Source organism: Nicotiana tomentosiformis, chromosome 1, assembly GCF_000390325.3.
Source record: "Nicotiana tomentosiformis chromosome 1, ASM39032v3, whole genome shotgun sequence".
Lineage (NCBI taxonomy): Eukaryota > Viridiplantae > Streptophyta > Magnoliopsida > Solanales > Solanaceae > Nicotiana > Nicotiana tomentosiformis.
In genome coordinates this window covers 60,871,503-60,898,480 of record NC_090812.1, presented here as the reverse complement: position 1 = coordinate 60,898,480, position 26,978 = coordinate 60,871,503, and the positions used below count along the sequence as shown (strand labels likewise).

The following is a 26,978-nucleotide window of genomic DNA, read 5'->3' as shown; positions in this document are numbered from 1 at the left end:
AGTGACGAGATCAGGTCAGGGCCCTACTGGTATAAATATAATGAAACAAGAGAGAATGAAATATCGCAGTAAAATAAATACGAAAATCTAACAGGAATAGAATCAATGAAAGACAACATCTCAGAACACAGTGATAACAACAGGGGATCTCTTGAGATACCGTCTCGTAGTCCCAAACGTAAATGTGCAGGGGGGTCTCCTGGAATACCGTTTCATAGTCCCAAAATAAATATGCAGTATAGGGAAATCTCAGGGAATACCGTTTCGTAGTCCCAAAGTAAATATGCAGTGTAACCAACCGAGATAACAATTACAGCAAGAAATCCTATGGTTTATACTAAGTTCAAGTCAAGGAAAGCAGGAAATTTCACTAAACATGTTGTACAGAGTTCAAATAGGCAGTTAAACAAGTAGGCATGCTATTCTAGTCTAAACAGGATAGTTACAAATGCTAGTGTGTTTCAAATAAGGAGAAAAATAAGTTATGACTTAGTGAAAATGGAGTTTTACAATAAATAGCCAGTGTACGTACTCGTCACCTCACGTACACGGTGCTCACATATCAAACAGTACCAAATCCTAAGGGGAGTACCCCCTTACCTCGAACCAAGCTCAAATCAATCCATCACAATGCTCTTTCCACGAATATCCGACTCCGAATGGCTCAAATCTAGCCAAAACCAATTACATAACATAAATATAGCTACAAGAAACTAATCTATCTAACGAAATCAAAGCTAAGGTAAGAAATTAGAAAAACGCCCAAAAATGCCTCACGGGGCCCACGTCTTGGAATCAGGTAAAAGTCACAAAATACGAACACCCATTCACTCACGAGTCTAACCATACCAAATTCACTCAAATCCGATACCAAAGTCTCGATCAAAACCCCAAAATTTGGTCTAAGAACTTTTCTCAAATTTTCCCAATTTTTCACTCCAAATCCGAAATTAAATGATAAAATTAATGATAGATTAGTGGGTTATAACCATAAAGGAGTTAAGAATCATTATCCAATGACTCCCTCTGAAAATCTCTCGAAATTTCGTCTACTACCGAGCTCCCAATTCAATTTTGTGATATGAACTCAAAACCCTCATTTTTGAACTTTAAATTCTGCCCAGGTATGCCCTTCTTCGCGAACGCGGTCAAAGCCTCGCATTCACGAAGCACAAACTGCTTCAGACCTAAAATATACTCATCGCGAATGCGATAAACTGATCACAAACGCGAAGCTCAACTAGCCTGACCTTACGCGAATGCGGGACACTTATCGCGAACGCGTAGGCTATCATGCCTGGAACCCATCTGACCGTTGACTCTATGCGAACACGAGGTCCTTATCGCAAACGCATAGCCTTAGTGTTCTATACCTGCCTTTTCCAGATGCTCTACGCGATAACGAGACCTCTCTCGCGAACGCGATGAAGGATTGTCTGCAACAAAAACACCAGAAATATGCTCTCTTTCAAGTCCAAAAACTAGTCCGTTAAGCACCCGAAACTCACCCGAGGCCCCCGGGACCTCAACCAAACATACCACCCAATCCAAACACACCATAAAAACTTAGTCTAGCCCTTAAACTACCTCAAACAATGCTAAAATCACAAATCACCCTCCAATTCAAACTTAGAGAACTTGAAACTTCAAAATTCTACAACCGATACCGAAACCTATCAAACCACGTCCGATTGACCCCATATTTGGTACACATGTCATAATCAACACTGCGTACCTACTCCAACTTCCTGAATCGGAATCCGACCCCGATATCAAAAATTCCACTACCGGTCCAAAACTCCAAAAAATCGACTTTCGCCATTTCAAGCCTAAATGAGCTACAGAGGAGCTAACGGAATCAACGGAGCTAACGGAATCAACAGAACTCCATTTCAGAGTCGTCTTCACACAACCTAAAACTTAAGCTTTCCGTTTAGGGACTAAGTATCCTAAAACACTCCAAAAACCAAAATGAAACCTCTCGGCAAGTCACAATAGTAGAAAGAGATATGGGAGAATGAGTAAATAGGGGATCCGATCTATTACTCTCAAAATGACCGATCGGGTCGTTACAGATTTCCGGTGTCTCAGTCCTTCACCGTGTTCGCTGGGCAATTGTCTTGAACGCGTAGCGTATTCCGATGGCAGCAGCAAATTGTTCTTCGCGATCGTGAAGTATATCCCTCGTTCGCGTGGAGTTGGGGCAAGTATTCTTCGTGTTCGCGTATGGAGGATCGCGTTCACATAGTGATGAGGTTTGCAGTTGGGAGTTGGAGCATTCTTCTATGCGATCGCGGAAGGTGAGTCGCGTTCGCGAAGCCTTAGCAGCAGTGGTCATCGCATTCGCGTGGGGTGTATTGCGAACGCGTAGAGTATTTTGTGGCAGTGTGAGTTTTATTCATCGCGAAAGAGATGAATTTCTTGCGTTCGCGAAAGAGGGGGGCCTGGGCAGATTATAAAGTACTCTATTTCGAGGGTTTCAGCCATTTTTACATTTTGGGAGCTATGGAGCTTGGATTGAGGCGATTCTTGAAGTAATTTTCACCATATGAATTGGGGTAAGTATTCTCTATTCAGTTTTGGTTATATTCACCATATGAATTGGGGTAAGTATTCTCTACTCAGTTTTGGTTATATTTCATAAATCTATCTTCGTTTCTGGTGATTGGATTGTGAATTTTAAAGAGGAAATTAGGGGTTTTGGCCTAAAGTTTCATAATGTGAATTTTTGAGTTTTGAACATCGATTCGAAGTTAGATTTGAGTAAAACTAGTTTGGTTGGACTCGTGATTGAATGGGTTATCGGATTTTGTGAGTTTTGTTGAGTTCTGGGGCGCGGGCCTAGGTGCTACTTTTAGCCGATTTTGGGTTTTGATTAAGGGTTCGATATTTATCATTTGGAATTATTTCCTTGGGCTTCATTTGATGTAATTGAGTTGGTTTTGGCTAGTTTTGAGCCGTTCGGAGGTCGCTACGTGCTAGATGGCATTTTTGGAGCATCACTTGGCTTGCTCGGTATTGGAATTGGCTTGTTCGAGATAAATAACACTTCTAAACTTTGTGCTAAGGGTATGAAACCCCAAATTACGTGTTATATGATTGGTGTTGAGGTGACGCACATACTAGGTGACGGGCGTGTAGGCGTGCACCGTGTAAGTTGTAATTCCGTTATTTCTGTGGTACTGTGTAGCTACCTAGTCATATCTGTAACCACGAAATCTACCTACTAGAGCTTTTGAGCTATGATTCATATTAGAAACCATGCCTAAGCTACGTGCTTACTTTGTTGGGACCCATTGAGGTCGTTACTGCTGTTGAGTTATTTGCTTACATTGCAATTTCATACTCAGTCATGTTCATTCATTTCATATCATACCTCAGTCTCTGTTGTTACATATTGATACATCACATCATTATTTTGGGTTGATATTTCATGACATTGAGAGCCCGAGATATTGGAGAGGTTGATGACGGAGTGAGGCTGAGGGCCTGATTGTGAGGATATATATGGGATCGGGCTACACGTCACAGCATGTTTCATTGATTTTATGCCATGATTGGCTTGATATAGTGCTTGGGCTGAAGGAGCCCCTCCGGAGTCTGTACACACTCCAGTGAGCACAGGTACCTACTGAGTGCGAGTGCCGAGTGTCTGGGAGGACTGAGTGACTGTGAGGACTGAGTGACTATGAGGACTGAGTGACTGTGAGGACTGAGTGATTGGGAGGACTGAGTGACTGGGAGGACTGAGTGACTGGGAGGATTGAGTGAATTGATACCCTGAGAGTATGCATATGGTCTTTATTACTGATTTGCATCGCATTTGGCATGCACACTTGACATACAGGCATAGAGATGCATTTTTTCTCATGCTGTATAGTATCATGTCATTTATGACTTCTCATGCATTTTGACATATGGGCATAGAGAGGCATCTTACACTTGCTATCTGGAAGGAAAATGAAACATCTTATATATTGTTGAAGGATTTTTGGGAAAATCATAGTTTTCAAACTTATTCATATTTTTGGCAAATTTTGGTAAAAGATTTGAGTTTTCACTGAAATACTTGAAAAGCATGCCTACTTTTCTGGAACTGGGAACGAGCTCGAGCATTTTATTTTTGAGATACTCCTTTTATTACTTATACTATGTTGTTATGAATTATTATGGAATATTGGTATTGGAGCCGACCTTTGTTCTAGCTCGTCACTACTTTCAATCTAAGGTTAGGTTTGTCTGTTATTGAGTACATGGGGTCGGTTGTACTCATACTACACTTCTGCACCTTGCGTGCAGATATTGACTGCTGACGTTGCTGTGATTAATGGGAGCCGAAATTGAAGATGTACTTGCATTTCGGTTGTAGCTGCCTCTTGTTCGTGGTAGCCTTAGATCTATAAAACTCTATTTATGTACTCTTCAAACAGGTAATATATTTACTTCATTTCAGCTTTGTAAACTCTATTCTTAGAAGCTCATGATTTATACTACAAGTCCTTGGGGAATGTATCAGATTCAAATATTTTTTTACTTAATTACTTTATTAATTGTTATTAAAATTGGTTAGTGGTTAATTGACTTACCTGACGGGTTAGGTTAGGTGTCATCATGACTAGGTGAATTTCGGGCCGTGACACATACAATTATAATACAACTTTACTACAATTCCGTAAGTATATTGTATGTCAATCTGAAATTCAGCCAAAATCAAGTCTAATCTTCACCAAACACCCTCAAAACTGAGATATAAACTCCAAATAATATTCCCAATTATTTTCAATAATACCTAATCCAAACAAATAATGATTTTTAAAAACCCAAATTCGAATTCAAAGCTTTATGATAGATTAGTGTTCGAATCTTCAATTCCTATGACATTCATACTAGGTGCTGAATTCATCTTTTGAATAAGACTAACAAGCTGCAGGATAATCTGATTTTCAAGAGAGCACAATATAAACCGAAGTGTCACAAGTATGAATTCAATTTCTTTCTTACACTGTTAAGTTCCATATTTGGTGGGTAGCAATGTAAAAAAAAAGAGGGCAAACCAGTACAAAATGTAGGTTACTTCAATAGGTTGATTGACAGAAGACAACTTTTAGGCTTACCTTATTGAGAGAGAGAGAGAGAGACAGTGAGAGAGAATGATGAAGAAAGAAAGAAAAATTGATGAGAGATGCGATAGTGAGGAAAGAGAAGAGGAGAGAAAAAAAAAATGATGTATCTAAATCCCCTAATTTAAGGCACTAATAAATGGATTATATATAATTTGTAAGTAATCCTTGTTTAGGGTGGGTAATATACAAATCTAGGACAATTTTGGTAAATAAGTTTCAAATATTGTATAGGAAAGAAAAAATCCCATGTAAAATTTATGGAAGGAATCAAGTGATTATTCCTTTTTTTCAAAGTCTTTTTCTCATTAAATATTATGTAAACCATTTCACTTCTTTTCTTGGTTTCCATAATATTCAATTTTATTTTTAATCTTTCTCAGTTCTCACAGAATGTTACTACTATTATTATTTTTTTTGTGCCTCCTAGAGATTCTATTATTCTGTATTTTTTCGCCTATATATTGAAAGCAACAAATATTTATTTTCACATCAAGTTAATGAATCAGGTTCTTCTATTCCAACTTTTTAATATTAGTTTTCATCTAATCGTTTTGTTTTTCTTGATATTTTCAATACATATGCATATATTATACTTTTAGTATTTATTAAAATTTAAATATGTCAAATAGAAAGTATGAATGCGGTTATCCAAAATTTAAGAAGAAAAAAAAGTTGAATTTTTGATACAATCCCCAAAAGAAGAGATGATAGTACTCTAATCGATCTGCTCAATTATATAAAAAACTTGATTTTTTTTTCGAATGCTTATATCGTTTATAGAATAATGATAACAGTTGCCTCTGGCCGCCGTAGATCACAAACAAGAATTTTGAAAAAAAAATTTTAAAATTAAAATTGATAAAATCTTACTAAAGATCAACCATGGCGTAAGAGAAGATGCTAAAATAGAAAATGCTTAGTTTCAACTCAGAACTCTCTTATTCTACCACGTACAAACGTTTTGTAATAATTCTCTACCCAATCATTTGCTGTTTTTGACCTTCTAGAATGTGACCTAAGTGTAAATGTGCCCTTCTAGATGTGGACTTGTGTAAATGCTTAAATACGAACTGCTTTTTTAGGATTTATGATCTCTCTTTCTTTCACATTTTAACTTCTAGTATTCGTTAAACATAATTTGAGGAATTTGCAGCCATACCCTATATTTGTGTCACCTTTTAACTTGTACCTTATTCTTAAAAATTATTGATTTGGTAGCCAGCTGACAAAAAATTCTTAATAATATGACAACTACACCCCCGACAAAAGATATAAAACGATCTCCTCCTCTCCTCTCAGCAACTTAATCAAAAAATCAGAAACTTGTCCAGATTCATCTTCAGAATCACACTTACATGAAGTTGTTTCATGTTGAAGCTAAAACTTCATGCTAATATAGCATGAAGTTGTTTCACATTGAAGCTAAAACTTCATGCTAATGCATGCTAAAGTTATTTGTCACGAAACAATTGATGGAGTTGTGAGAATTAATAAAACCCAAACGCCTCACCCCTCACCCCTAATGGTGCTTAAGAACGTGAGAACAATAAAGAAGCAACATAGATCAGATGATGAAGATATGTTACTCGCAATTGGATATTAGTTTAATCAATTGAAAAGATAATATTAAGGAAAAATAATCAAGGTCAAAATAAATCTGATGAGGAATATCGTAATTGTCCTCTACGCTTTAAAAATTAAATTATTGCATGAGTTTTATCCGAACTTTAGTCTAAACATGCTGAAATTATTTAGTTCATTTGTTAAAATTTCAGACGAAATATGCTTAAGTTATTCTGAAGTTATTTAGTTCATTTGCTACAATTTCAGACTAAACATGCATAAGTTATTCTGAAATTATTTAGTTCATTTGCTAAAACTTCAGACTAAACATGCTTAAGTTATTCTGAAGTTATTTAGTTCATTTGCTACAACTTCAGACTAAACATGCATAAGTTATTCTGAAGTTATTTAGTTTATTTGCTAAAACTTCAGACTAAACATGCTTAAGTTATTCTGAAATTATTTAGTTCATTTGCTACAAGTTCAGACTAAACATGCTTAAGTTATTAGTTCATTTACTAAAACTGTAGACTAAACATGCTTAAGTTATTTAGTTCATTTGCTAAAACTTCAGACTAAATATGCTTAAGTTATTTAGTTCATTTGCTAAAATTTCAGACTAAACATGCGTAAGTTATTTAGTTCGTTTGCTAAAACTTCAGACTAAACATGCTTAAGTTATTTAGTTCATTTGCTAAAATTTCAGACTAAACATGCTTAAGTTTTTTAGTTCATTTGCTAAAACTTCAGACTAAACATGCTTAAGTTATTTAGTTCATTTGCTAAAATTTCAGACTAAGCTTGCTTAAGTTATTGGTTCATTTGCTAAAATTTCAGACTAAACATGCTTAAGTTATTTAGTTCATTTGCTAAAACTTCAGACTAAACATGTTGAAGTTTTTTAGTTCATTTGCTAAAATTTCAGACTAAACATGCTTAAATTTTTGTCTTGCAGTATGTAATTTTCTACAGATTTGTTGCTAATGCATGCTAAAGTTATTTAGTTCATTTGCTAAAATTTTATACCAAAACATGCTGAAGTTCTGTAATGCAGTCTACAGTTTTGTCCTGAGTTTTATCGAAAACTTCAGTCTAAACAAGCTGAAATGTTTTAATTTATTTACTAAAACTTCAGCCTAAACATGCTTAAATTTTTAACCTGGAGTTTGTCAATAGTCTTTTATTAAAGAAGGGCAAAATCGTCTGTTTAAAACACTTTTAACACAAAAATAAGTACGGATGCAAACGAAAAACAAAATGGGTATAAATTAAAAATGGGCGACCAAATAAGGCGACCCATACAATTTTTACACATAATTTGCTTTCACGGAGTAATGCACAATTAAAATATGCACTTGTAACGATATACAAGAAAGATTACCCATTTTCTGTTAAAAACTACTCGTTCAAAAAATTTGACACCAAATGCTTTAGACGAGACTTTCTATGATGTGGACTTGCTACTATGAAATATGAAACCGACTTTATATTATCGGGCAAAGATTATTTTTAGCCCGTAATTGAAATTATTTATATGCGGTAGCTGTAAAAGTATAAATAAATAATGTATATATATATACAAAAAATATAAAAAATATATATATTTTTTGACTATTATTCTGAGAGCAATTGTACCGTATCATTTTTTTTTACTGAGTTTTGACTTAACCGATTTGCCCCATCTAAGCCAAATGTGTAAGGGGTAGTAGCTAGTCTCTTTCCTTAGGCACAAGTCATCAATAATTTGTTGGAATATTTTCCCCAGAAATATTCAAATACCACCAAAATTGAGCAATTTGATTAGATAGTAGAGTTTCAAAATAGTACACCAAAAGGAGCTTAAATATACTATAATACAAGTTTTTTCTAGCCTAAGTCCAATTATTGCCTTGAACGTCATTAGCTAAACCAACTACAAATATTATCTGTTCTATTTTCAACATTTGCCTAAAAATGACAACAAAGAGTGACAATACCTTTAGCAACATGCTCTTTTATATATGTAAGCAAGGTCTGACAATTTTAATAAACCTACTTTTTGTAAAATGAATAAAATCGCGTATAAACCTTTACGTATCAAAATCCTTTTCCACATTATTAATTTAGTCTGCTACCTAAATAATTGTCATTACATAAACAAAAGTCGTGGAATCTTGATTGGTCAAGAAAGATTACGATATCTTGTGGGGACGCATTGTTGTACCAACTTTATTCCTAGCTAGTTAAGTTCAAGTTAGCTATAGTTTGAAAATGGTTAGCTAAAGGGGTTCAAATCCACTATTTCCATATCCACCCCTCCTGAAAAGATAATTAAAACAGATAAATTATATATTTTTTAAATGAGCAAACTGCCCATTTCTTGACTGTCACAATCTGGCAAGTTAAGTTTGATCAGCATAACATAATGGTTACTTATTTATTTAGTATGGCAAAAATAAAAAAACAAGAAAACGTCGTCTGCAAATAATTTATTCAAATATATTTGTGACAATCAGAGCCCTTAAGAAAAAAATATCAACGTTGGACTAATTGTATAATTCATGGAGGAGACATGAGATGCAATAGCATAATACTGTTCAAATTTCGGCTGAAGCATACATGTCACATATGTAGTCAGCGTGACGCAAGGTTTGTATCCATATAAAAAAAAACAATGCTATAATTCGATTTCACACAAGAAGGTCTTGTTAATATTGAAGAGACAATAAATGATTTCTAACAAAATTAAAGTGCTGTAGTCCGACATTTCTCATAAAGTATAAAAATTACTGATGTTTAAATAATAATTAACTTTAATTCTTAGGTTTCGTTTCTATGAAAATAATCTTCCATCGATCTAATATCATAAGTGGATCCAGGATTTGAAGTTTATGAGTTCCCATCGCAATCTCAAATTAATGTACAATAATAATTGAGTTCATAGTTAGATATTTATAGATATTTAATAAAAATATATGGTCTACACTATTTACCCGAAAAATCAGATAACGTTAAATTTGTGTATGGTTCTAAGGATATACGATACAATTTGATACAAATCGTATAGAGAAATAGAAATATGAGTGTTCTTGGCTATGAGAATGAGAATAGTGAGCAAAAGAATGAATAAGGTAAAAATAAACAAACATCAGGAGATATCTTTTAATATGAGAAGTGATCTTTTGTTACAGTGTATTCTCTGCCGTGTCCTGCTTACAAGGATTTCCCCCTTTTTATAATAGAGGGATACTACTTCATTTATAATAAAATAAAGCATATAGTGGAGGACCCATGATGAATTGTCTCTTCCTCGATTCCCGCCAAGATTCTCTCTCTTAGTATGGTTGTAACGGCTCTTGTCTGTGAACTCGACACTGGCTTAGACTCGTTATTGGGTCGAACCCTCGGTTTTGGCTTGAGTTCAACCTCCGGGGTGGGCGTAGCGCATTTCTGACCTCGAAGCAATGCCTTGCGGATCGATTTGGTCACGAGCTCGATAAAAGTATCGAGCCGACTCCTCGATCAGCCTTCGGACTCGAGGCTCGTTTGTACTGCCTTCGGAACTCATCCCAAAATCCCACTCCGGTTGCTTACCATTCGAACTCGATCGAACGTAGGAAGGCCGAAATCTATTTCGACCATATACAGATAGTTCCTTCGTTTCTCAGGAAGGATGTGGTGAGAATCGATATGATCTTCGATGGTTCGATCGGGTTATAAGCTGACTTTTTCACAGGGCTCGATCATGACGTATGCGATAACCGTCCCATCGATTTAGTCTTTTCAAGGTATTTAATGCATGTCAGACGGTGGTCGGCCACCTTTGATATTGAACCGTCACGATGCAAGCCTATAAATAATCCCTCCACCTAACATTTATCACTTTTACATCTTTCACTCTTCCAAATTTTCTTACCCTTTCTCTCTATTCCGCCGTTTGCAGAGCCATCTGCATCAATTTTTCATCTTCCTTTGCCTTTCTTTCTCTTATATCAATGGCCAAAACTTCGAAAACTGTACCTCAGAAGGAGAAAGCTTCTTCTTCACGGCCGTCCGGCGACAAGGCGCCGGTGGAGCCGCCTACCTATGAGTATGTTCCCGGCCCGTGTACTCTGAAGATTGATTTAAATTTAAGAATCCTTTATCTGTTCCAGGTCGGTGTGAGCATGTGTCGATGTACATGTGCTCGATAACAGAGGGTAATCTCGAGGCTGTGAGGAAAGACTACAACTGGGGTTCCGAGGTTGTGTTGCAAATTCCCTCCCCCGAAGAGAGCGTCATCACCTATGTGGATGGATTTTTAAGTGTTTACACTTACCCCTTTCACATTGGGTCCCGTCGACCCGGTGATCATCGATTTTTGCAAGAGATATCAAGTCACCCTTGGTCAAATTCATCCCTCTCTATGGCGTATAGTAACCTTACTTCGCTTCTTCTCCAACAAGGCCGGGGGGCTGGAATTTTCCCTGAATCACCTCATATGACTGTATCGGCCTCAAATATTTCGAGGACTAATCAGGCTTCATCGTCGGGCATCGAAGGCTTTGATGTCGAGCATCGACGAAGACAAGGATCGGGGTTGGATGGGCCGTTATATCCGAGTGATGACCCATGACCTCATTCCGGAAGAGAAGATGCCGTTCCCCGAGGAATGGAATTTCGACCGTAAGTGATTTTCATAAGACGTTGTTTTTCGTATCTTTTTTCGATTTTATCTGATGTCTTTCTTCGATATACAGCTGCCCCTTTGATGCCACAAGCGGTACCCGACCTAGAGGATTGGGTTCGAAAGTTAGCCTCAACTTCCTCTTATGCCGAACGCGCTTGGCGTGATTTGGCAAAAGGTAGATGGGAGGCCAAGAATCATGGTAAGGGTTACTTCTCGTGTTCTTCAAAATATTTTTTATGCTCCATTCGTCACCAATTTTCTTTCATGCAGGTGTAACCAAGGATGCCGTTTTGAGGCCTTCGAGTGGTGAAGAAGGAACCAAGTCCCCGGTCCCGGAACTGAGGAAAGATAAGAACCGAAAATCTATCTCTCGGCCAGAGGACCCCAAGCCCAAAACTCGAAGGGTCAGGAGGAAGGCAATTGCTCTTTCGATGGACTCGGTCCAACGACTGAGAGAAGAAGAAGAAGAAAAAGATGATGCCTCGGCTTTGGTGATCCGATCTGCGAAAGCTATCGAGATCGCTAGAGCTTCTGAGCCGATGGCGGCTGTACCGGTCGGGGTTGATTCCGGTACCCTGAGTTTCGATCAGAGCATCCCGAGCGATTCGCTTGGGACCATGACAGTGGGTCATTTGCCTTCTCTTCCAACCTTTTTTGAGGAGGCGTTAAAGGAGGCTCGAGAATTGAAGACCCCCGATATGGGCGGAGGTTCTAGTGTAGGGGACCCTTTTCGGGATTGCTTTATTGGAGTCGATGATGCCTCCGACATTGGTGATGCTTCTCTTCTCCTAGAGGAGGCCCAACGTTTCATTTCTCGGGTAATGATTTTACTGTACTTGGTTTCTTCGTTCTTTTCCAAACTTGACTTGTGTTCTTTCCCTACTGTGCAGGCCATTAGTAGGTTTCGAGTCGACCTCAGCCAGTGCGAGGTCGAGCTTCAGAAGGTCTCGGGGGAGAGAGATGCCCTGTGGCTTCTTTGCAACTAAAAGGACGAGGCTATAAAGGACCTCCAAGTAGATTTTTGCTAAGGCTCGTGAAGAAGAGGCTGAACTACATAAGCAGGTGAGCCTCGTTCTGTTAGAGTATGGGTTTGACTCAACTGTGGAAGTTAACCCTTCGTTATCTCAGCTGCAGCAAAAAGTTGAAAAGATCGGGTTACTTCGGAAAGAAGTCGATCAAATCAAGGCTGAATATAATCGGTGGAAGGAGACTATCGACCACTTGGCTGCGGAAAAAGAAATCATCTTGACCAAATTATTATCGGCCAATGTTCAGCTTCGAAGCGTCAAGCAAAAGAGTTCGGCTCAGGCTAAGAGTATTGAGGAGCTTGAAACGCGGCTTGCTGAGGCCAAGGCGGAGGTTGAGTCGTCGAGAGTCATGGCGGACAAGTCCATTACCGTGTATCGGGCTGATGCCGAGGCTGCTCAGATGGAGGCATGAGAGGCGGCGGATACTGCCAACACTCAAGCACATTAGATTGCCGAACTTGCTAAGTGTCGGTCTCGGAGGGAGACCCTCGAGGAGATACACACTCGAGGTTTCGACCTTACTGAAGAGATAAAAAAAGGCTAAAGAGCTCGAAGCTGAAGCTGAAGCCTTGGCTTCTGATGGCGATGATGATGATGATGACGATAGCAAGAGCGGATCCGAGAATGGGGGGGAGCCCGATAAAGAAGAGACCGCTCCCGAGGATGACTAAGAAGTTTAGTCCTTAGTTTTTATGTTGTAATCAACCATGTAGATAATTTTTATATTGATAATTCTGCCGACTTGCTTCTGTTTCATGAAGATTTTATTCACGCCTTTATCAATATTTTTACAAGGATCTAAACAACTTAATCGAATTTGGACTTTGTAGTCTCTATGATTGATCGAGTGTTTTTTCAGACTTGAAGTGATGTAGCCTTTAGGCTTATTAGTTGAGTCAATGATTCGAACTCGAAGAAATATAGCCCGTAGGCGTAATGGTCAAGTGAGTGCTTGCTCGAACTCGAAATGAAAGTAGCCCGTAGGCTTTTTAGTCGAGTGAACAATTCAAACTCGAATTAATGTAGCCCGTAAGCGTAATGGTCAAGTGAGTGCTGGCTCGAACTCGAAATAAAAGTAGCCCGTAGGCTTAGTCGTCAAGTGAATGATTCGAACTCAAAGTAATATAGCCCGTAGGCGTAATGGTCGAGTGAATGCTTGCTCGAACTCGAAATAAAAGTAGCCCGTAGGCTTAGTCGTCGAGTAAATGATTCAAATTTGAAGTAATGTAGCCCATAGGCGTAATGGTCGAGTGAGTGCTTGCTCGAACTCGAAATAAAAGTAGCCCGTAGGCTTAATGGTCGAGTGAGTGCTTGCTCGAACTCGAAATAAAAGTAGCCCGTAAGCTTATTAGTCGAGTGAATAATTCGAACTCGAATTAATGTAGCCCATAGGAGTAATGGTCGAGTGAGTACTTGCTCGAACTCGAAATAAAAGTAGCCCGTAGGCTTAATGGTCGAGTGAGTGCTTGCTCGAACTCGAAATAAAAGTAGCCCGTAAGCTTATTAGTCGAGTGAACGATTCGAACTCGAATTAATGTAGCCCGTAGGAGTAATGGTCGAGTGAGTGCTTGCTCGAACTCGAAATAAAAGTAGCCCGTAGGCTTATAAGTCGAGTGAATGATTCGAACTCGAATTAATGTAGCCCGTAAGCATAATGGTCAAGTGAGTGCTTTCTCGAACTCGAAATAAAAGTAGCCTGTAGGCTTATAAGTCGAGTGAATGATTCGAAATAGAATTAATATAGCCTGTAGGCATAATGGTCGAATTTATCTTAATTCTGTTTGCGTAATAAATCTCCAAATAGAGGAATTTTTCTTGGGTATAAGATGTCGGTAAAGAGGAGAACTTTCTTTGCAAGTCACTACACATGTGTTCATGTTTCGCGCCTGGGTTCAGGCCAACTACATGAGCATGGTTCGTTTTGACCATTTGGCTCTTACAACTTTTTCTAATGGAACCCTGTTATTGTGAAATAACTTTCTTGCATATGAATTTGATACATTTGAGGGCCTAATGCCCCCCAGTATTCGAGGTCGATTATAAAGAGGCCTCGGATACTGTTGTACATGCAACACGATCATTGGTTGCCTCGTTAAAAACCTTGCCGAAAAACCCATTTAGGATAAAACCGGTCTAAGGGAAAAAGAGTGCAACGCGTGCTTTCAGATCTATGGCTTCGTATCAAAGGATCCATCTTAGCTCCTGATCAGACTTCTATAGGGGTCAGTTTAGAAATGTAGATGAATATGGAGGGGTCGTACCTTAGCAGTATTATCGTTTTAGATGTGACACATTCCAATTGCTTGATAGTTTTTTTCCGTTTATAATACCGAGCCTGTATGATCCCTGTCCAACGTTCTCGAGAACCTGATATGGTCCTTCCCAGTTCGGTCCTAGTTTTCCTTAGTTTGGATTTTGGGTATTGAGGGTAACTTTTCTTAGCACTAAGTCCCCGGGCTTGAAATGGCGGAGCTTGGTTCTTCGATTATAATATTTTTCGATTCGTTTCTTTTGGGCAGCCAATTGGACGAGAGCAACTTCTCGTCTTTCGTCCGATAATTCGAGGCTAGTGTTTATAGCCTCGTTATTTGATTCTTATGTTGTATATCGAAATCTGGCATTGGGTTCGCCGACTTCGACTGGTATCAATGCTTCGGACCCATATACTAAGGAGAACGGGGTTGCCCCCGTACTGGATTTTGACGTCGTTCGATATGCCCAAAGGACTTCGGGTAGGATTTCTCTCCACATTCCTTTAGCGTCGTTCAGCCTCTTCTTTAGGTTCTGAATGATGGTTTTGTTCGTTGACTCGGCCTGTCCGTTCCTACTGGGGTGATACGGTGTTGATAATATCCTTCTTATTTTGTGATCCTCGAAGAATTTCATCACTTTGCTGCCCATAAATTGTTTCCCATTATCACATACTATTTCGGCGGGTATCCCGAATCGACATATGATATGATCCCAGATGAAGTCTATAACTTCTCTCTCTCTTACTTTCTCTAACGCCTGTGCTTCGGCCCATTTAGAGAAATAATCAGTCATAAATAAAATAAATTTAGCTTTACCTAGTGTCGATGGCAAAGGGCCCGGCGATATCTATTCCCCATTTCATGAATGGCCATGGGGATAGGACTGAGTGAAGTTGCTCTCCGGGTTGATGGATCATTGGTGCAAACTTTGGCATTTGACACATTTCCGAACAAATTCCTTCGCATCTTTGCCCATATCGATCCAATAATACCCTGCTCTGATTATTTTTTGGACTAATGGATCGGCACCAGAGTGATTCCCACAAGTGCCCTCGTGCACCTCACGTAGGATGTAATCGGTATCTCCTGGGCCCAAGCATACTGCTAATGGTCCATCGAATGTCCTTCGGTATAGCATTCCATCTGAAGCCAGTGTGAATCGAGCAGCTTTGGTCCATAGGGCCCTAGACTCTTTAGGGTCCGATGGGAGCTTTCCGCTTTTTAAGTATTTAATATACTTATTTCTCTAATCCCATGTTAAGCTCGTAGAATTTATCTCGGCGTGACCTTCTTCGATCATGGATCTCGAGAGTTGAACGACAGTCTTCGAGCTTAAGTCGCCTTCCTCGACCGATGATCCCAAATTCGCAAGTGCATCAGCCTCACTATTTTGCTCTCGTGGAACGTGCTGTAAAGTCCATTGTTTGAAATGGTGCAAAGTGACATGTAGTTTGTCCAAATACCTTTGCATTCTATCTTCTCTAACTTCGACGGTTTTATTTACTTGACTTACCACCAACAGAGAGTCACATTTGGCTTCGATGACTTCTGCTCCCAAGTTTTTGGCTAGCTCGAGACCTGCAATCATGGCCTCATACTCGGCCTCGTTGTTATTCAACCTGGTAGTTTTAATAGATTGCCTAATAGTGTTACCTGTGGGTGGCTTTAAAACTATGCCCAAACCATACCCTTTTACGTTCGAGGCCCCGTCCGTAAAAAGGGTCCATCCCCTCAAGGACGTACCCGACTTCAGCAGGAATTCTTTTTTGACTTTGGGTACGAGGGTTGGCGTGAAATCGGCCATGAAGTCTTCTAAAATTTGAGATTTGATGGCCGTACGAGGTTGATATTCGATATCATACCCACTAAGTTCGACGGCCCATTTGGCCAATCGGCCCGATAGTTCGGGCTTGTGCAAAATATTACGAAGTGGGTAAGTTGTTAATACGCATATGGGGTGACATTGAAAGTATGGTTGTAACTTTCTAGAGGCGTTTATCAGTGCAAGTGCCAATTTTTCTAAGTGTGGATATTTAGCTTCTGCTTCTCCTATGGTTCGACTTATATAATAAATGAGAAATTGCGTACATTGCTCTTCCCGAACTAGGACACCGCTTACTGTAATTTTTGATACTGCCAGGTATAAGAAAAGTTTTTCATCTGCTTTCGGAGTGTGAAGTAGTGGTGGGCTCGACAGATATTGTTTAAGTTCCTTCAGTGCTTGTTGGCATTCCAGGGTCCAAGCGAAATCGTTCTTCTTTTTGAGTAGGAAAAAAAAATTGTGACTTCGATCTGATGATCTCAAAATGAATCGGCCTAGGGACGCAATTCGTCCCGTTAGCCTTTGTACAACTTTTACACTGCCCACGATGGTGATGTCTTCGATGGCCTTGATTTTATCGAGGTTAATCTCGATTCCCCGATTTGACACCATGAAGCCGAGGAACTTGCCCGAACCGACCCCGAAAGTACATTTTTCGGGGTTGAGCTTCATGTTGTATTTTCTCAAAATCTCGAACGTTTCCTGCAAATGGGTCAGATGGTCCTCTATGCGCAAAGACTTAACTAGCATGTCATCAATATAAACTTCCATTGATTTACCTATTTGTTCTTCGAACATTTTATATACTAGGCGTTGGTAGGTAGCCCCCGTATTTTTTAGCCCGAAAGGCATCACATTATAACAATATGTTCCATATTTGGTGACAAATGAAGTCTTTTCCTGGTCCTCCGGGTTCATCCGGATTTGATTATACCCGGAATAGGCATCGAGAAAAGTGAGGATCTCATGACCGGCCGTGGCATCGATCATGCGATCGATGTTGGGTAGTGGAAAAGAATCTTTGGGGCATGCTTTGTTTAAATCATTATAGTCCACGTACATTCTAAGTTTGTTTCCTTTTTTAGGCACTACAACTATATTGGCTAACCAATCGGGATATTTCACCTCCCGAATGGACCCTATCTTGAGAAGTTTGGTTACCTCATCTTTTACGAATGCGTGTTTTACCTCGGACTAGGGTCTTCTCTTTTGCTTTACTGGTTTGAACTTAGGGTCCAAGCTTAGCCGATGCGTCATTATGTCTGGTGGAATCCCTGTTATATCTAAATGGGACCAGGCAAAACAATCAATGTAATCGATAAGAAATTGAACAAGTTTCTTCCTGAGTTCGGGGCTCAGCCCCGATCCCAGGTATACCTTTCGTTCGGTCCAGTGCTCGATTAGTGTGACTTGCTCCAATTCCTCAATTGTTGATTTGGTGGCGTCGGAGTCATCGGGAATCATGAAGGATCGAGGGACCTTCTAATCATCATGTTCTTCGATCATCTGGTTATCTGGTTGGGTCAAAGCCGATGTCTGTGATTGCTATTTGGTGTCTCGTTCTCCTTCCAAGGTCGATCCCTTTACTGACGAAGGCGAGGATATTGGTTTGGCTTCCTCGACGGCGAATATTTCTTTTGCAGCTGGTTGTTCTCCGTACACTATTTTGACTCCTCTCGATGTTGGGAATTTGAGGACCTGGTGTAGGGTCGAAGGTACAGCTCTCATGTTGTGGATCCATGGCCAGGGTGTTGTACCTCATGTCACCTTCGATCACGAGAAACTTCGTTTCCTGGATGGTTCCGGCCACGTTTATTGGTAGAATTATCTTGCCTTTGGTGGTTTCACATGCCATATTGAATTCGTTTAGAACCAGGGTTGCGGGTACGATCTGGTCCCGCAGGCCGAGCTGCTGTACGACCTTCAATCTGATGATATTGGCCGAGTTACCTGGATGGATGGATCAATAAACACACGCTTAACTTTAGTTTTATTCATGAGTACGGATATTACCAGTACGTCGTTATGAGGTTGTATGACCCCTTCTGCATCTTCATCATTAAAGGACAAGGTTCCTATGGGTGTGTAATCCTGAGTTCGAGATCGCTTTTCTTTCACAATCGATGTTTTAGTGCGTTTAAGCACTGGTCCCTGAGGGATATCGGCACCGCCGATGATCATGTAAATGACGTGCTGGGCTCTTCCTGCTCGTTTTGCTTGTCGAAATCCCTATTTTTAAAATGGTTCCTTGCCCTATCACTCAAAAATTCCCGAAGGTGGCCTTTGTTAAATAACCGGTCTACTTCCTCTCTTAGTTGCCTGCAATCTTCCGTTCTGTGCCCATGGGTGCCATGATATTCACACATTTGATTGGGATTCCTTTGGGCAGGATCGGTCTGTATTGGTTGAGGCCATCTAGTGTCTTTGATGCGTCCGATAGCAGACACGATGGCGGATGCATCAACGCTGAAGTTATATTCCGATAACTGAGGTGCTTCTATAGGATCGACATATTTATCAAAGCCGCTCTTGCTCATAAGTCCCCGAGAATTTTGCCCTCGATCAATCCTTCGATTGTTCCGGGCGGTGTTGCGTGTCGAATCGTTGTTCATCCGATCTGCGACGTAGGATTGATATCGGTCTCTGTTCGACCTTTGTTCTCTATCGATCTCCCTTTGGTTTTTAGCAGTTGTCCTGTTCTGATGCATGGATCCAGACGGAGCTCCCAACTGGTCATCTTCGACCCTAATTTTCAACTGATATCGGTTGTGTATATCTGCCCAAGTTATTGCTGGATACTCGATCAAATTTTGCTTTAGCCGACGTGATGCTATCGATTTTTGCTCGTTCAACCCTTGGGTGAAAGCTTGGACGGCCCAATTGTCTGTGACCGGTGGCAATACCATGCGTTCCATTTGAAATCGTGATACAAATTTCCTCAGCATTTCATTACCCCTTTGCTTTACTTTGAAGAGGTCTGATTTCCTTGTTGCAACTTTTATGGCTCGAGCATATGCCTTTATGAACGAATCTGCTAACATGGCAAAAGAATCGATGGAATTTGGCGGCAGATTGTGATACCAAATCATCGCTCCCTTCGAGAGGGTCTCCCCGAACTTTTTCAACAACACGGATTCGATCTCATCGTCCTCCAGATCGTTACCCTTGATGGCACATGTGTAAGAGGTGACATGTTTATTAGGATCGGTCGTATTGTTATATTTGGGAATTTCGGGCATACGAAATTTTTTGGGGATTGGTTTTGGGGCCGCACTCGAGGGAAAAGGCTTTTGTATGAATTTTTTCGAATCCAACCCTTTTATCATTGGCGGAGCTATCGGGATATGATCGACCCTGGCATTGTATTTTTTCACTCTCTTGTCGTTGGCTTCGACTCGTTTTGTGAGTTCCTCGAGCAATTTAGTAATTTCGGGAGTGGTCCCCGATTCTTGCTCGTTTGATTTCACTATGGCGGGCTCCGTTCTGGAGGTGGTTTCTCGAAGCGGATTGGGATCCGACCTGCTTTGTATATGAGTTTGGCTCTGCAACTGAGCTATCGCTACTTGTTGAGCTTGTAACATCTCGAAGATCATGCGCAAGCTAACTCCGATTTCCCCCACGTTATGGGTGTCTCGAGCTACGGATCGAGTACCACCCTGAATGCTTTTTTTCCGGTTCGGAACTTTGGTTCGCCTCAAGAGCCACTTGTGAATTGACATCTAGCGGTACTTCGACTCGAATTTCTGGTACTTCGATTCGAGCCTCAGTGCCATCGTCAAATGGCCTTCCGGTCCCGGGTACCAAGTTGTTGGTTTCATCTTGAAGGCTGGCTTCGTGGTCGATAGGTAAAGCCATTGCTGATTCGAAGTTGTAAACTGGTGTGTACTGCAGATTTATATCAAACAACCACCGTTATCCTTAGCCCCACAGTGGGCGCCAAACTGTTTACCCGAAAAATCAGATAACGTTAAATTTGTGTATGGTTCTAAGAATATACGATACAATTTGATACAAATCGTATAGAAAATAGAAATATGAGTGTTATTGGCTATGAGAATGGGAATAGTGAGCAAAAGAATGAATAAGGTAAAAATAAACAAGCATCAGAAGATATTTTTCAATATGAGAAGTGATCTTTTGTTACAGTGTATTCTCTGTCGTGTCCTGCTTACAAGGATTTCCCTCCCCCCTATAATAGAGGGATACTACTTTATTTATAATAAAATAAAGCATATAATGGAGGACCCATGATGAATTGTCTCTTCCTCGATTCCCGCCAAAATTCTCTCTCTTAGTATGGTTGTAACGGCTCTTGTCTGTGAGCTCGACACTAGCTTAGACTCGTTATTGTGTCGAACCCTCGGTTTTGGCTTGAGTTCGACCTCCGAGGTGGGCGTAGCGCATTTCTGACCTTGAAACAATACCTTGCGGATCGATTTGGTCACGAGCTCGATAAAAGTATCGAGCCGACTCCTCGATCAGCCTTCGGACTCGAGGCTCGTTTGTACTGCCTTCGAAACTCATCCCAAAATCCCACTCCGGTTGCTTACCATTCGAACTCGATCGAACGTAGGAAGACCGAAATCTATTTCGACCGTATACATACACAAAAGTTACTGAATTCCCGAGAACCCATATACTATACTCTAGATACGCCCTGTCTAATATAATATACCTTTTTTTACTGTGTGACGTTCCAAAATAATAGTTATACTAAATCGGACCTAAACAATATTTTCTTCTCACTTTTTCAATTGAAAAAAAGTGATTCATATAACTCTCTTCGCTTCTTTTTTATGCACTATTTTGAATTAAATTAGTATAGTTGTTAGAAATAAACTCCGGTTATGCAAGCTTGCGAATCATAGCCAAATTCATATATCCGGAATATTACACACAACAGTAGAGAAATAAGTTCTTTGTACCCGGAGCACAAACGAAAAAAGAGAACTAAGTTGTCAATGTATTGGGTGTAAACACAACAGCTTAGATGCAATTAGTAATTCATTTTCTAGAAATAGCATAAGATATACACAAGAATAACTTAATTAAAAGGGATAGTGTATTAATAATTCACGAATCAACTTAAATAGCAAAGAAATAGGAGATTGAAAATAACGTGGTTTTATTCTAAATCATAAACCAAATGACATTACATCACAACGAAAGAGACCCTCCAAAAGATAATTCAAGAGGATCTCTAAAACATTGACAAAACACATAAATTAATGGTACAAAGCCCGTCTGCCTCTTCACCCCTAAAAAAAACCTTCTTGTCCCTTTCTCCGACCACTTGGTACTCGTTGAATTTCTCAACCTTCCTTGTGGAAAAATATGTATAAAGAAAAGAAAAAAGCCTAAGCCATAGGGTCATCTATGTTTACAACAGGTTGGATAAATTGAACATGGTTAACAAATTAACCATGCAAAAAAGTAAAAAATCCTCCCTACAAAATGAATTAACCCCACGGCAAACAAGCTTAAAATGGACATGGTTTTAAAGGGTGAAGTAGACCTCACAAGCCTAAATATCCAAGAAACAGGAAAATGATAATTAACAGTATTCCGGAAAATATTTTCATCAAAAATAACTTCCGACATACCAAACACTCTAATTAAAAGAAACTGCGATAGACGATTCACAACCTTCACATAAATATTTTGAGAGCAGAGCGCAAATTCTTGACAAAATCCTGGACGGTCATTGCAAATTCCTCATCCATCTGCATGGAATTAAGCCTTTTTAAGAATTTGGAAGGTAAAAATGAACACAAAAATTAAATAGCCTTACCATGGGAAAAGAGAAAACATCAAGAACGTAAAAAATAGTAGTACTTAGGATTTAAGTTATATTCACGAACAGTGATCTTTAAATTTTTTACTACACTATCAATGTACTTAATACAAGATAGTAGTAGATTAGTTATCATTCTAATTTATTACGATGTTACAAATTAATGTATATCATAGAGATTTGTTTATAATTACTTACATTGTGCAAATAATTTGCTTAATCTTACATGCATGTATAGAAATTAAACTTGAAATAATATACCTGAGCAATTATAGTTATGTCAAGAGCAGAAGTTCCAAAAGACAAGGCACAGGTATTGATGACTGATAAATGAAGTTTCTCAATTTCAGCAACTGTTTTGTCAACCAACCCTTTCTTTTTCTCACAGTGAATTCTAACTAAGACATCTCTCTCAGAAAATCTTGCTTCAATTTCTGGGAGTGGCTCATCAATTGGTAGAGTACCACTTGAGTAGTTTTCATCTGAAGAAGAATTTTCACCATCTCCATAAAGTTCATATTTCTTAACAAATACAACAGACTCCACAGATTTTTTCTTTGTTTGTTCCTCAAGTGTCTTCACTCTCTCTTGGAGTTGTTTCAAGTATTTTATTGCATCTCCTAGAACAGAAGCCTTGTCCATCTATTCAGCAGATAAAAAAATAAATAATATAAGTACTTTTTCACAGTATTTAGAGGTGACAAAATTAAGTCCAACCCGTCCAACTCTAATCAAGTTGAATTATGATCACTTTGTTGATTGAACCAAAATGACCCATCAAATTATTGGGTCAAAATGGTTTAACCCAATGGCCCAAGTCAAAATGCTATCAAATACTATACAAATTGAAATTTGGATTTTTTTTATTTATTTTTTTGTAAATATGAAAGAAACTAAGATCATAATTAAGAAAAATATATTAAATTTTACTTATTTTTTTCAAAAAGAAAAAAAAAGGAAGATAAATTTTGTAACGTTGGAAGGGTTGGATTATATCCTATTTTGATCTCGCCCATTTTCATCTAAGCAAACTTTGGACGGATTTGGCTTGCCCAAGTTTGACCAACCCATTCATTTGTCACCTATGCGTGCACAGGTGAAGCCACCTTTTGCTAAGGGAGCTCCATTGACCACCTATCGTCGAAATATTATAAAAAATTATACTGTATATATAAGTAAAATATTAAATTTTAGATAAATATAATATATATTGAACACCTTTTGTTTGATTTTTTTTTATTCTTTCAGGTCTGAACACCTTTGGGGAATTTTCTAGCTTCGCCACGTGCAACTAATTAGTTTGATAATAGCTAGTGTTAGTAGCGTACCTTTTTGAGTCCAGGAATTAGAGCAGATAAAGCAATGAATCTTTGGCTGAGTTTTTCGCGTCTTTTTCTCTCCGCAATGATGTGATCTTGAGCTTGTGTTAGTTTCCCATTTGTATTAACAGTACTCTTAGCTCCTTGGCAATTAGCCTTAAACATGTAATTCTGATTGGCAAAAGATTCTTGAGAAACCATATTCTGATGCTCAGTTGCAAATGTTATACTGCTGTTGGAAGATATTGTACTCATCTCCTCTTTAGGCTTCACATTCACAACTTGGTTAGTGTAATTATTTGAGTTGATCAAATGGGAGCTCAAAATATGATCATTTTCATAGGAATTATTCCAGCTCTGATTAGTTTTAGGATTCTTCAATGGCCTTTCAAGATAAATATTTTGGGACATTTCTGCAGGTCTCTTAAGCCCAAAATCTGGCTGAGAAATGAAAGATTCATGCAAATTTTCACTAAATGAAGCAGCTATAGATATTGCACTGAGCTCATCAAATGAGTTAATTGGCCACTGTTGATTAAAACCATGATATTCCATTTCCTGCAACACAAACATATATATTCAAATCTAAGTCCAAACTTCTACTATATATATATATATATATATTCTTTAAAAACTCGCGGAAATTAATTAAACTGCATAGAAGTATTTATCTTACAATTATCCCAAGTTTCTTGAAAATTCCCTGAAGCAAATTAAGTGTTGAAATCCTGAAAAAGATCAAAAGAGGCAAATTAAAATATGAATGGGTAGCCATAAAAGTAGAATATATAAGGGGTTTAAGGAACTGAAGACTTACTTTTAATTAAGAGAAAGGACAAAGCTTATCTTTTACCAATCTCAAACTCCTCTACTTTTGGAGACTTTTTGTTGCCATTTATACTATTTTCTTCCCCATATATTTAAGTGTCACTATCTCCGTTTTCTTCTGTCTTCACGGGGTGGTTGATGTGAACCGGCTTTAATTTGTGGCATTAAAATATAGTAATAATAATTATAATTCAAACCATTGGGTGTGAAAATAAAAATTTGCAAGTAGATCTTAATGGGTAGCTTTAAGCTGGTGAAAGCTAGGATTTATTTAATCTGCTTTTTTTGTCTTATTAGGAGTTTCAAAGACTTTTGGGGCTACTATATATGAATAATGATGATGCTACTAGTATTTCTATAAATTTTCCTATTATATTCCTCCACCTGGCCATTGACAATTTAAAAGTGGAAAAACTTAAAGAGTACAACAAATTAAGCTGTATATTTTCTCCATAATGTTCCCATACCATCCTAAAAAATCATCCTCCAGATTTCGCGGGACTTTGATAAGAACCTTTGACTATAATAAAGAACATAAAATTAACCCAAAGATATATTTCCGTTTCAATTTATGTGAACCTATTTTTTTTTAGTTTGTGCAAAAAAGAATGACCTCTTTCCTTATTTGGAAACAATTTACCTTTATGCAATGATTTATAGCCACACAAAATATATGTGCCTCATTTTATACCACAAATTCAAAAGTCTTTTTTTTTTTTTTAAACTCCGTGCCCAGTCAAATGAGTTCAAAACGGAGGGAGTATTAATTAAGCACATGTACGGGCTTCCAAAAATATAAGCTTGAAAAGTATAGTATAATTGCAGGAAAAGATCCTATTCTTTCATGGGAGACACAGCAACACTATCCTGTCGTATGCGCCAACAATATGGAGTATTAATTAATACTAGTACTATTGTAAATATGTTGTGCACGTATGAATTAAGATATTCTAGAACTTTTCTTGAAATAGCACTTTCTTCTTACTGTTCCTTATATTTATAATTCCCGACCACATATACTGAAAGTAATTAAGATAAGTATTTGGATGCGGAAAAGAATTACTAATTATTTCAGTATATATATATATATATATATTATATCTTGCCATATCTATATTTATAAAGTTAATTGTTATCATGTGTTAATATTGTTATCTTCGATATTCGTTTTAATCTAAAATACACAATCATGACCCCATAAGGATATTAAAGTATAAGGATATCAGCATGTTATGTTTGATGCACTTGGTAAAACTTTATCATTCTTTCATTAACATGACTTAACACATCCTCAAACTCAAAATTCAATGTGTATATAAACTCAATGCACTTGATATATTGACGACACCAATGTGCATAGGATTTTTCTGCTTTTACTCAATCAAATTTTAATATAGTTTATGATATCGTCCCACAGAGATTGGTTAATCTAGGCTACAGACTTTTAATATTTTTACTACTATTTGAGAGAATCGAATTGATGAAAGGTGAGTGAGGTTTTATAACTTGTTAATTACTTAAAGCAAAACAAACAACTTCTGAAAGATTCTATCACGACTCAATTTCACCTATATGTCGTGATGGCGCCCAACATCATCGCTAGGCAAGCCAACTAGTGAATTAGACATATATTTCCTCTTTTAATAAGTTTTCGAGTAATTAAACTTTTCTTATTTGCAAGATTTAAGAAAATAAAAGGTTTAAATAAATAAAACCAAGTAATAGTTCAAAACCACAATTCTACTAGTGTGCGTGCCAAAACCTGGTGTCACAAGTATATGAGCATCTGGTAGATTATACAAAATTCTAACTACTATCTGAACATAAAATAGACAGAACACAAATACAAAAGAGAGACTCTGGGGGCTGCAAAACGGCTCGGGAAGCAGCTCACCACTAGGCCTCGGGATATCTGGGATACGCGTCGGTAGGGCCGCCTGATGTACCTGTCTTAGATCCTGCACAAAAAGTGCAACAAGTGTAGCATGAGTACGTAGACAACGTGTACCAGTAAGTATCAAGTCTAATCTCGAAGAAGTAGTGACGAGGGGCCGACTTCGACATTTACTATGGGTCAATAATATTAAGATAGAAATATTTAAATAAACTTTATGTGAATAATAACATGTTTCCTTAGCAAGCAGGAGCAAATAATTCTTTCACAATTTAGTAATTTCCAATAAGTCATTTATCTTCACAAACTGAAATAAAAACATCAAAGTACCGAGTATTTATTATTATTAAGCACGATTTATGCTGAGGTCGTACTACCCGATCAAGAATAGTGTGTACACTGCCGAGGGTCGAGCGGCACGAACCATAGATGTATTTATCTACTGCCGAGGCGTTCGGCCTGCTCCACAAGAAGAGAAGGATAATTTATAAGCATTTGACTTAAACATTATTGAGGTTTTATACAAAAATAATACGACTTTCATTAACGATCTTTCACAATTTCTCTAACAAATACTAATATAATTTAGGCATTTTAAATTAACAAGTATGGTGCAAAATTCTAAATAGTTCATGAATTGGATCCTAAAACTACCCGGATGTAACGACCCGGCCGGTCGTTCTGAGTATTATAACCCTATTCCCCCA

General features: G+C 38.4%; 1 protein-coding gene across 1 annotated transcript; it reads right to left on the bottom strand.

Moving 5' to 3' along the window:
- Positions 1–21,544: 21,544 nt before the first annotated feature.
- LOC104109281 (transcription factor bHLH25-like) lies at positions 21,545–24,426 on the bottom strand. The gene is made up of 5 exons (XM_009618526.4): positions 24,367–24,426; positions 24,226–24,277; positions 23,559–24,107; positions 22,492–22,872; positions 21,545–22,159 (listed from the first exon to the last, which is right to left on the bottom strand). Exons 3-5 carry the CDS (start codon positions 24,102–24,104, stop codon positions 22,085–22,087), a joined length of 1,002 nt encoding a protein of 333 aa, XP_009616821.1. The 5' UTR covers positions 24,105–24,107; positions 24,226–24,277; positions 24,367–24,426; the 3' UTR covers positions 21,545–22,084.
- Between the last annotated feature and the right edge of the window lie 2,552 nt (positions 24,427–26,978).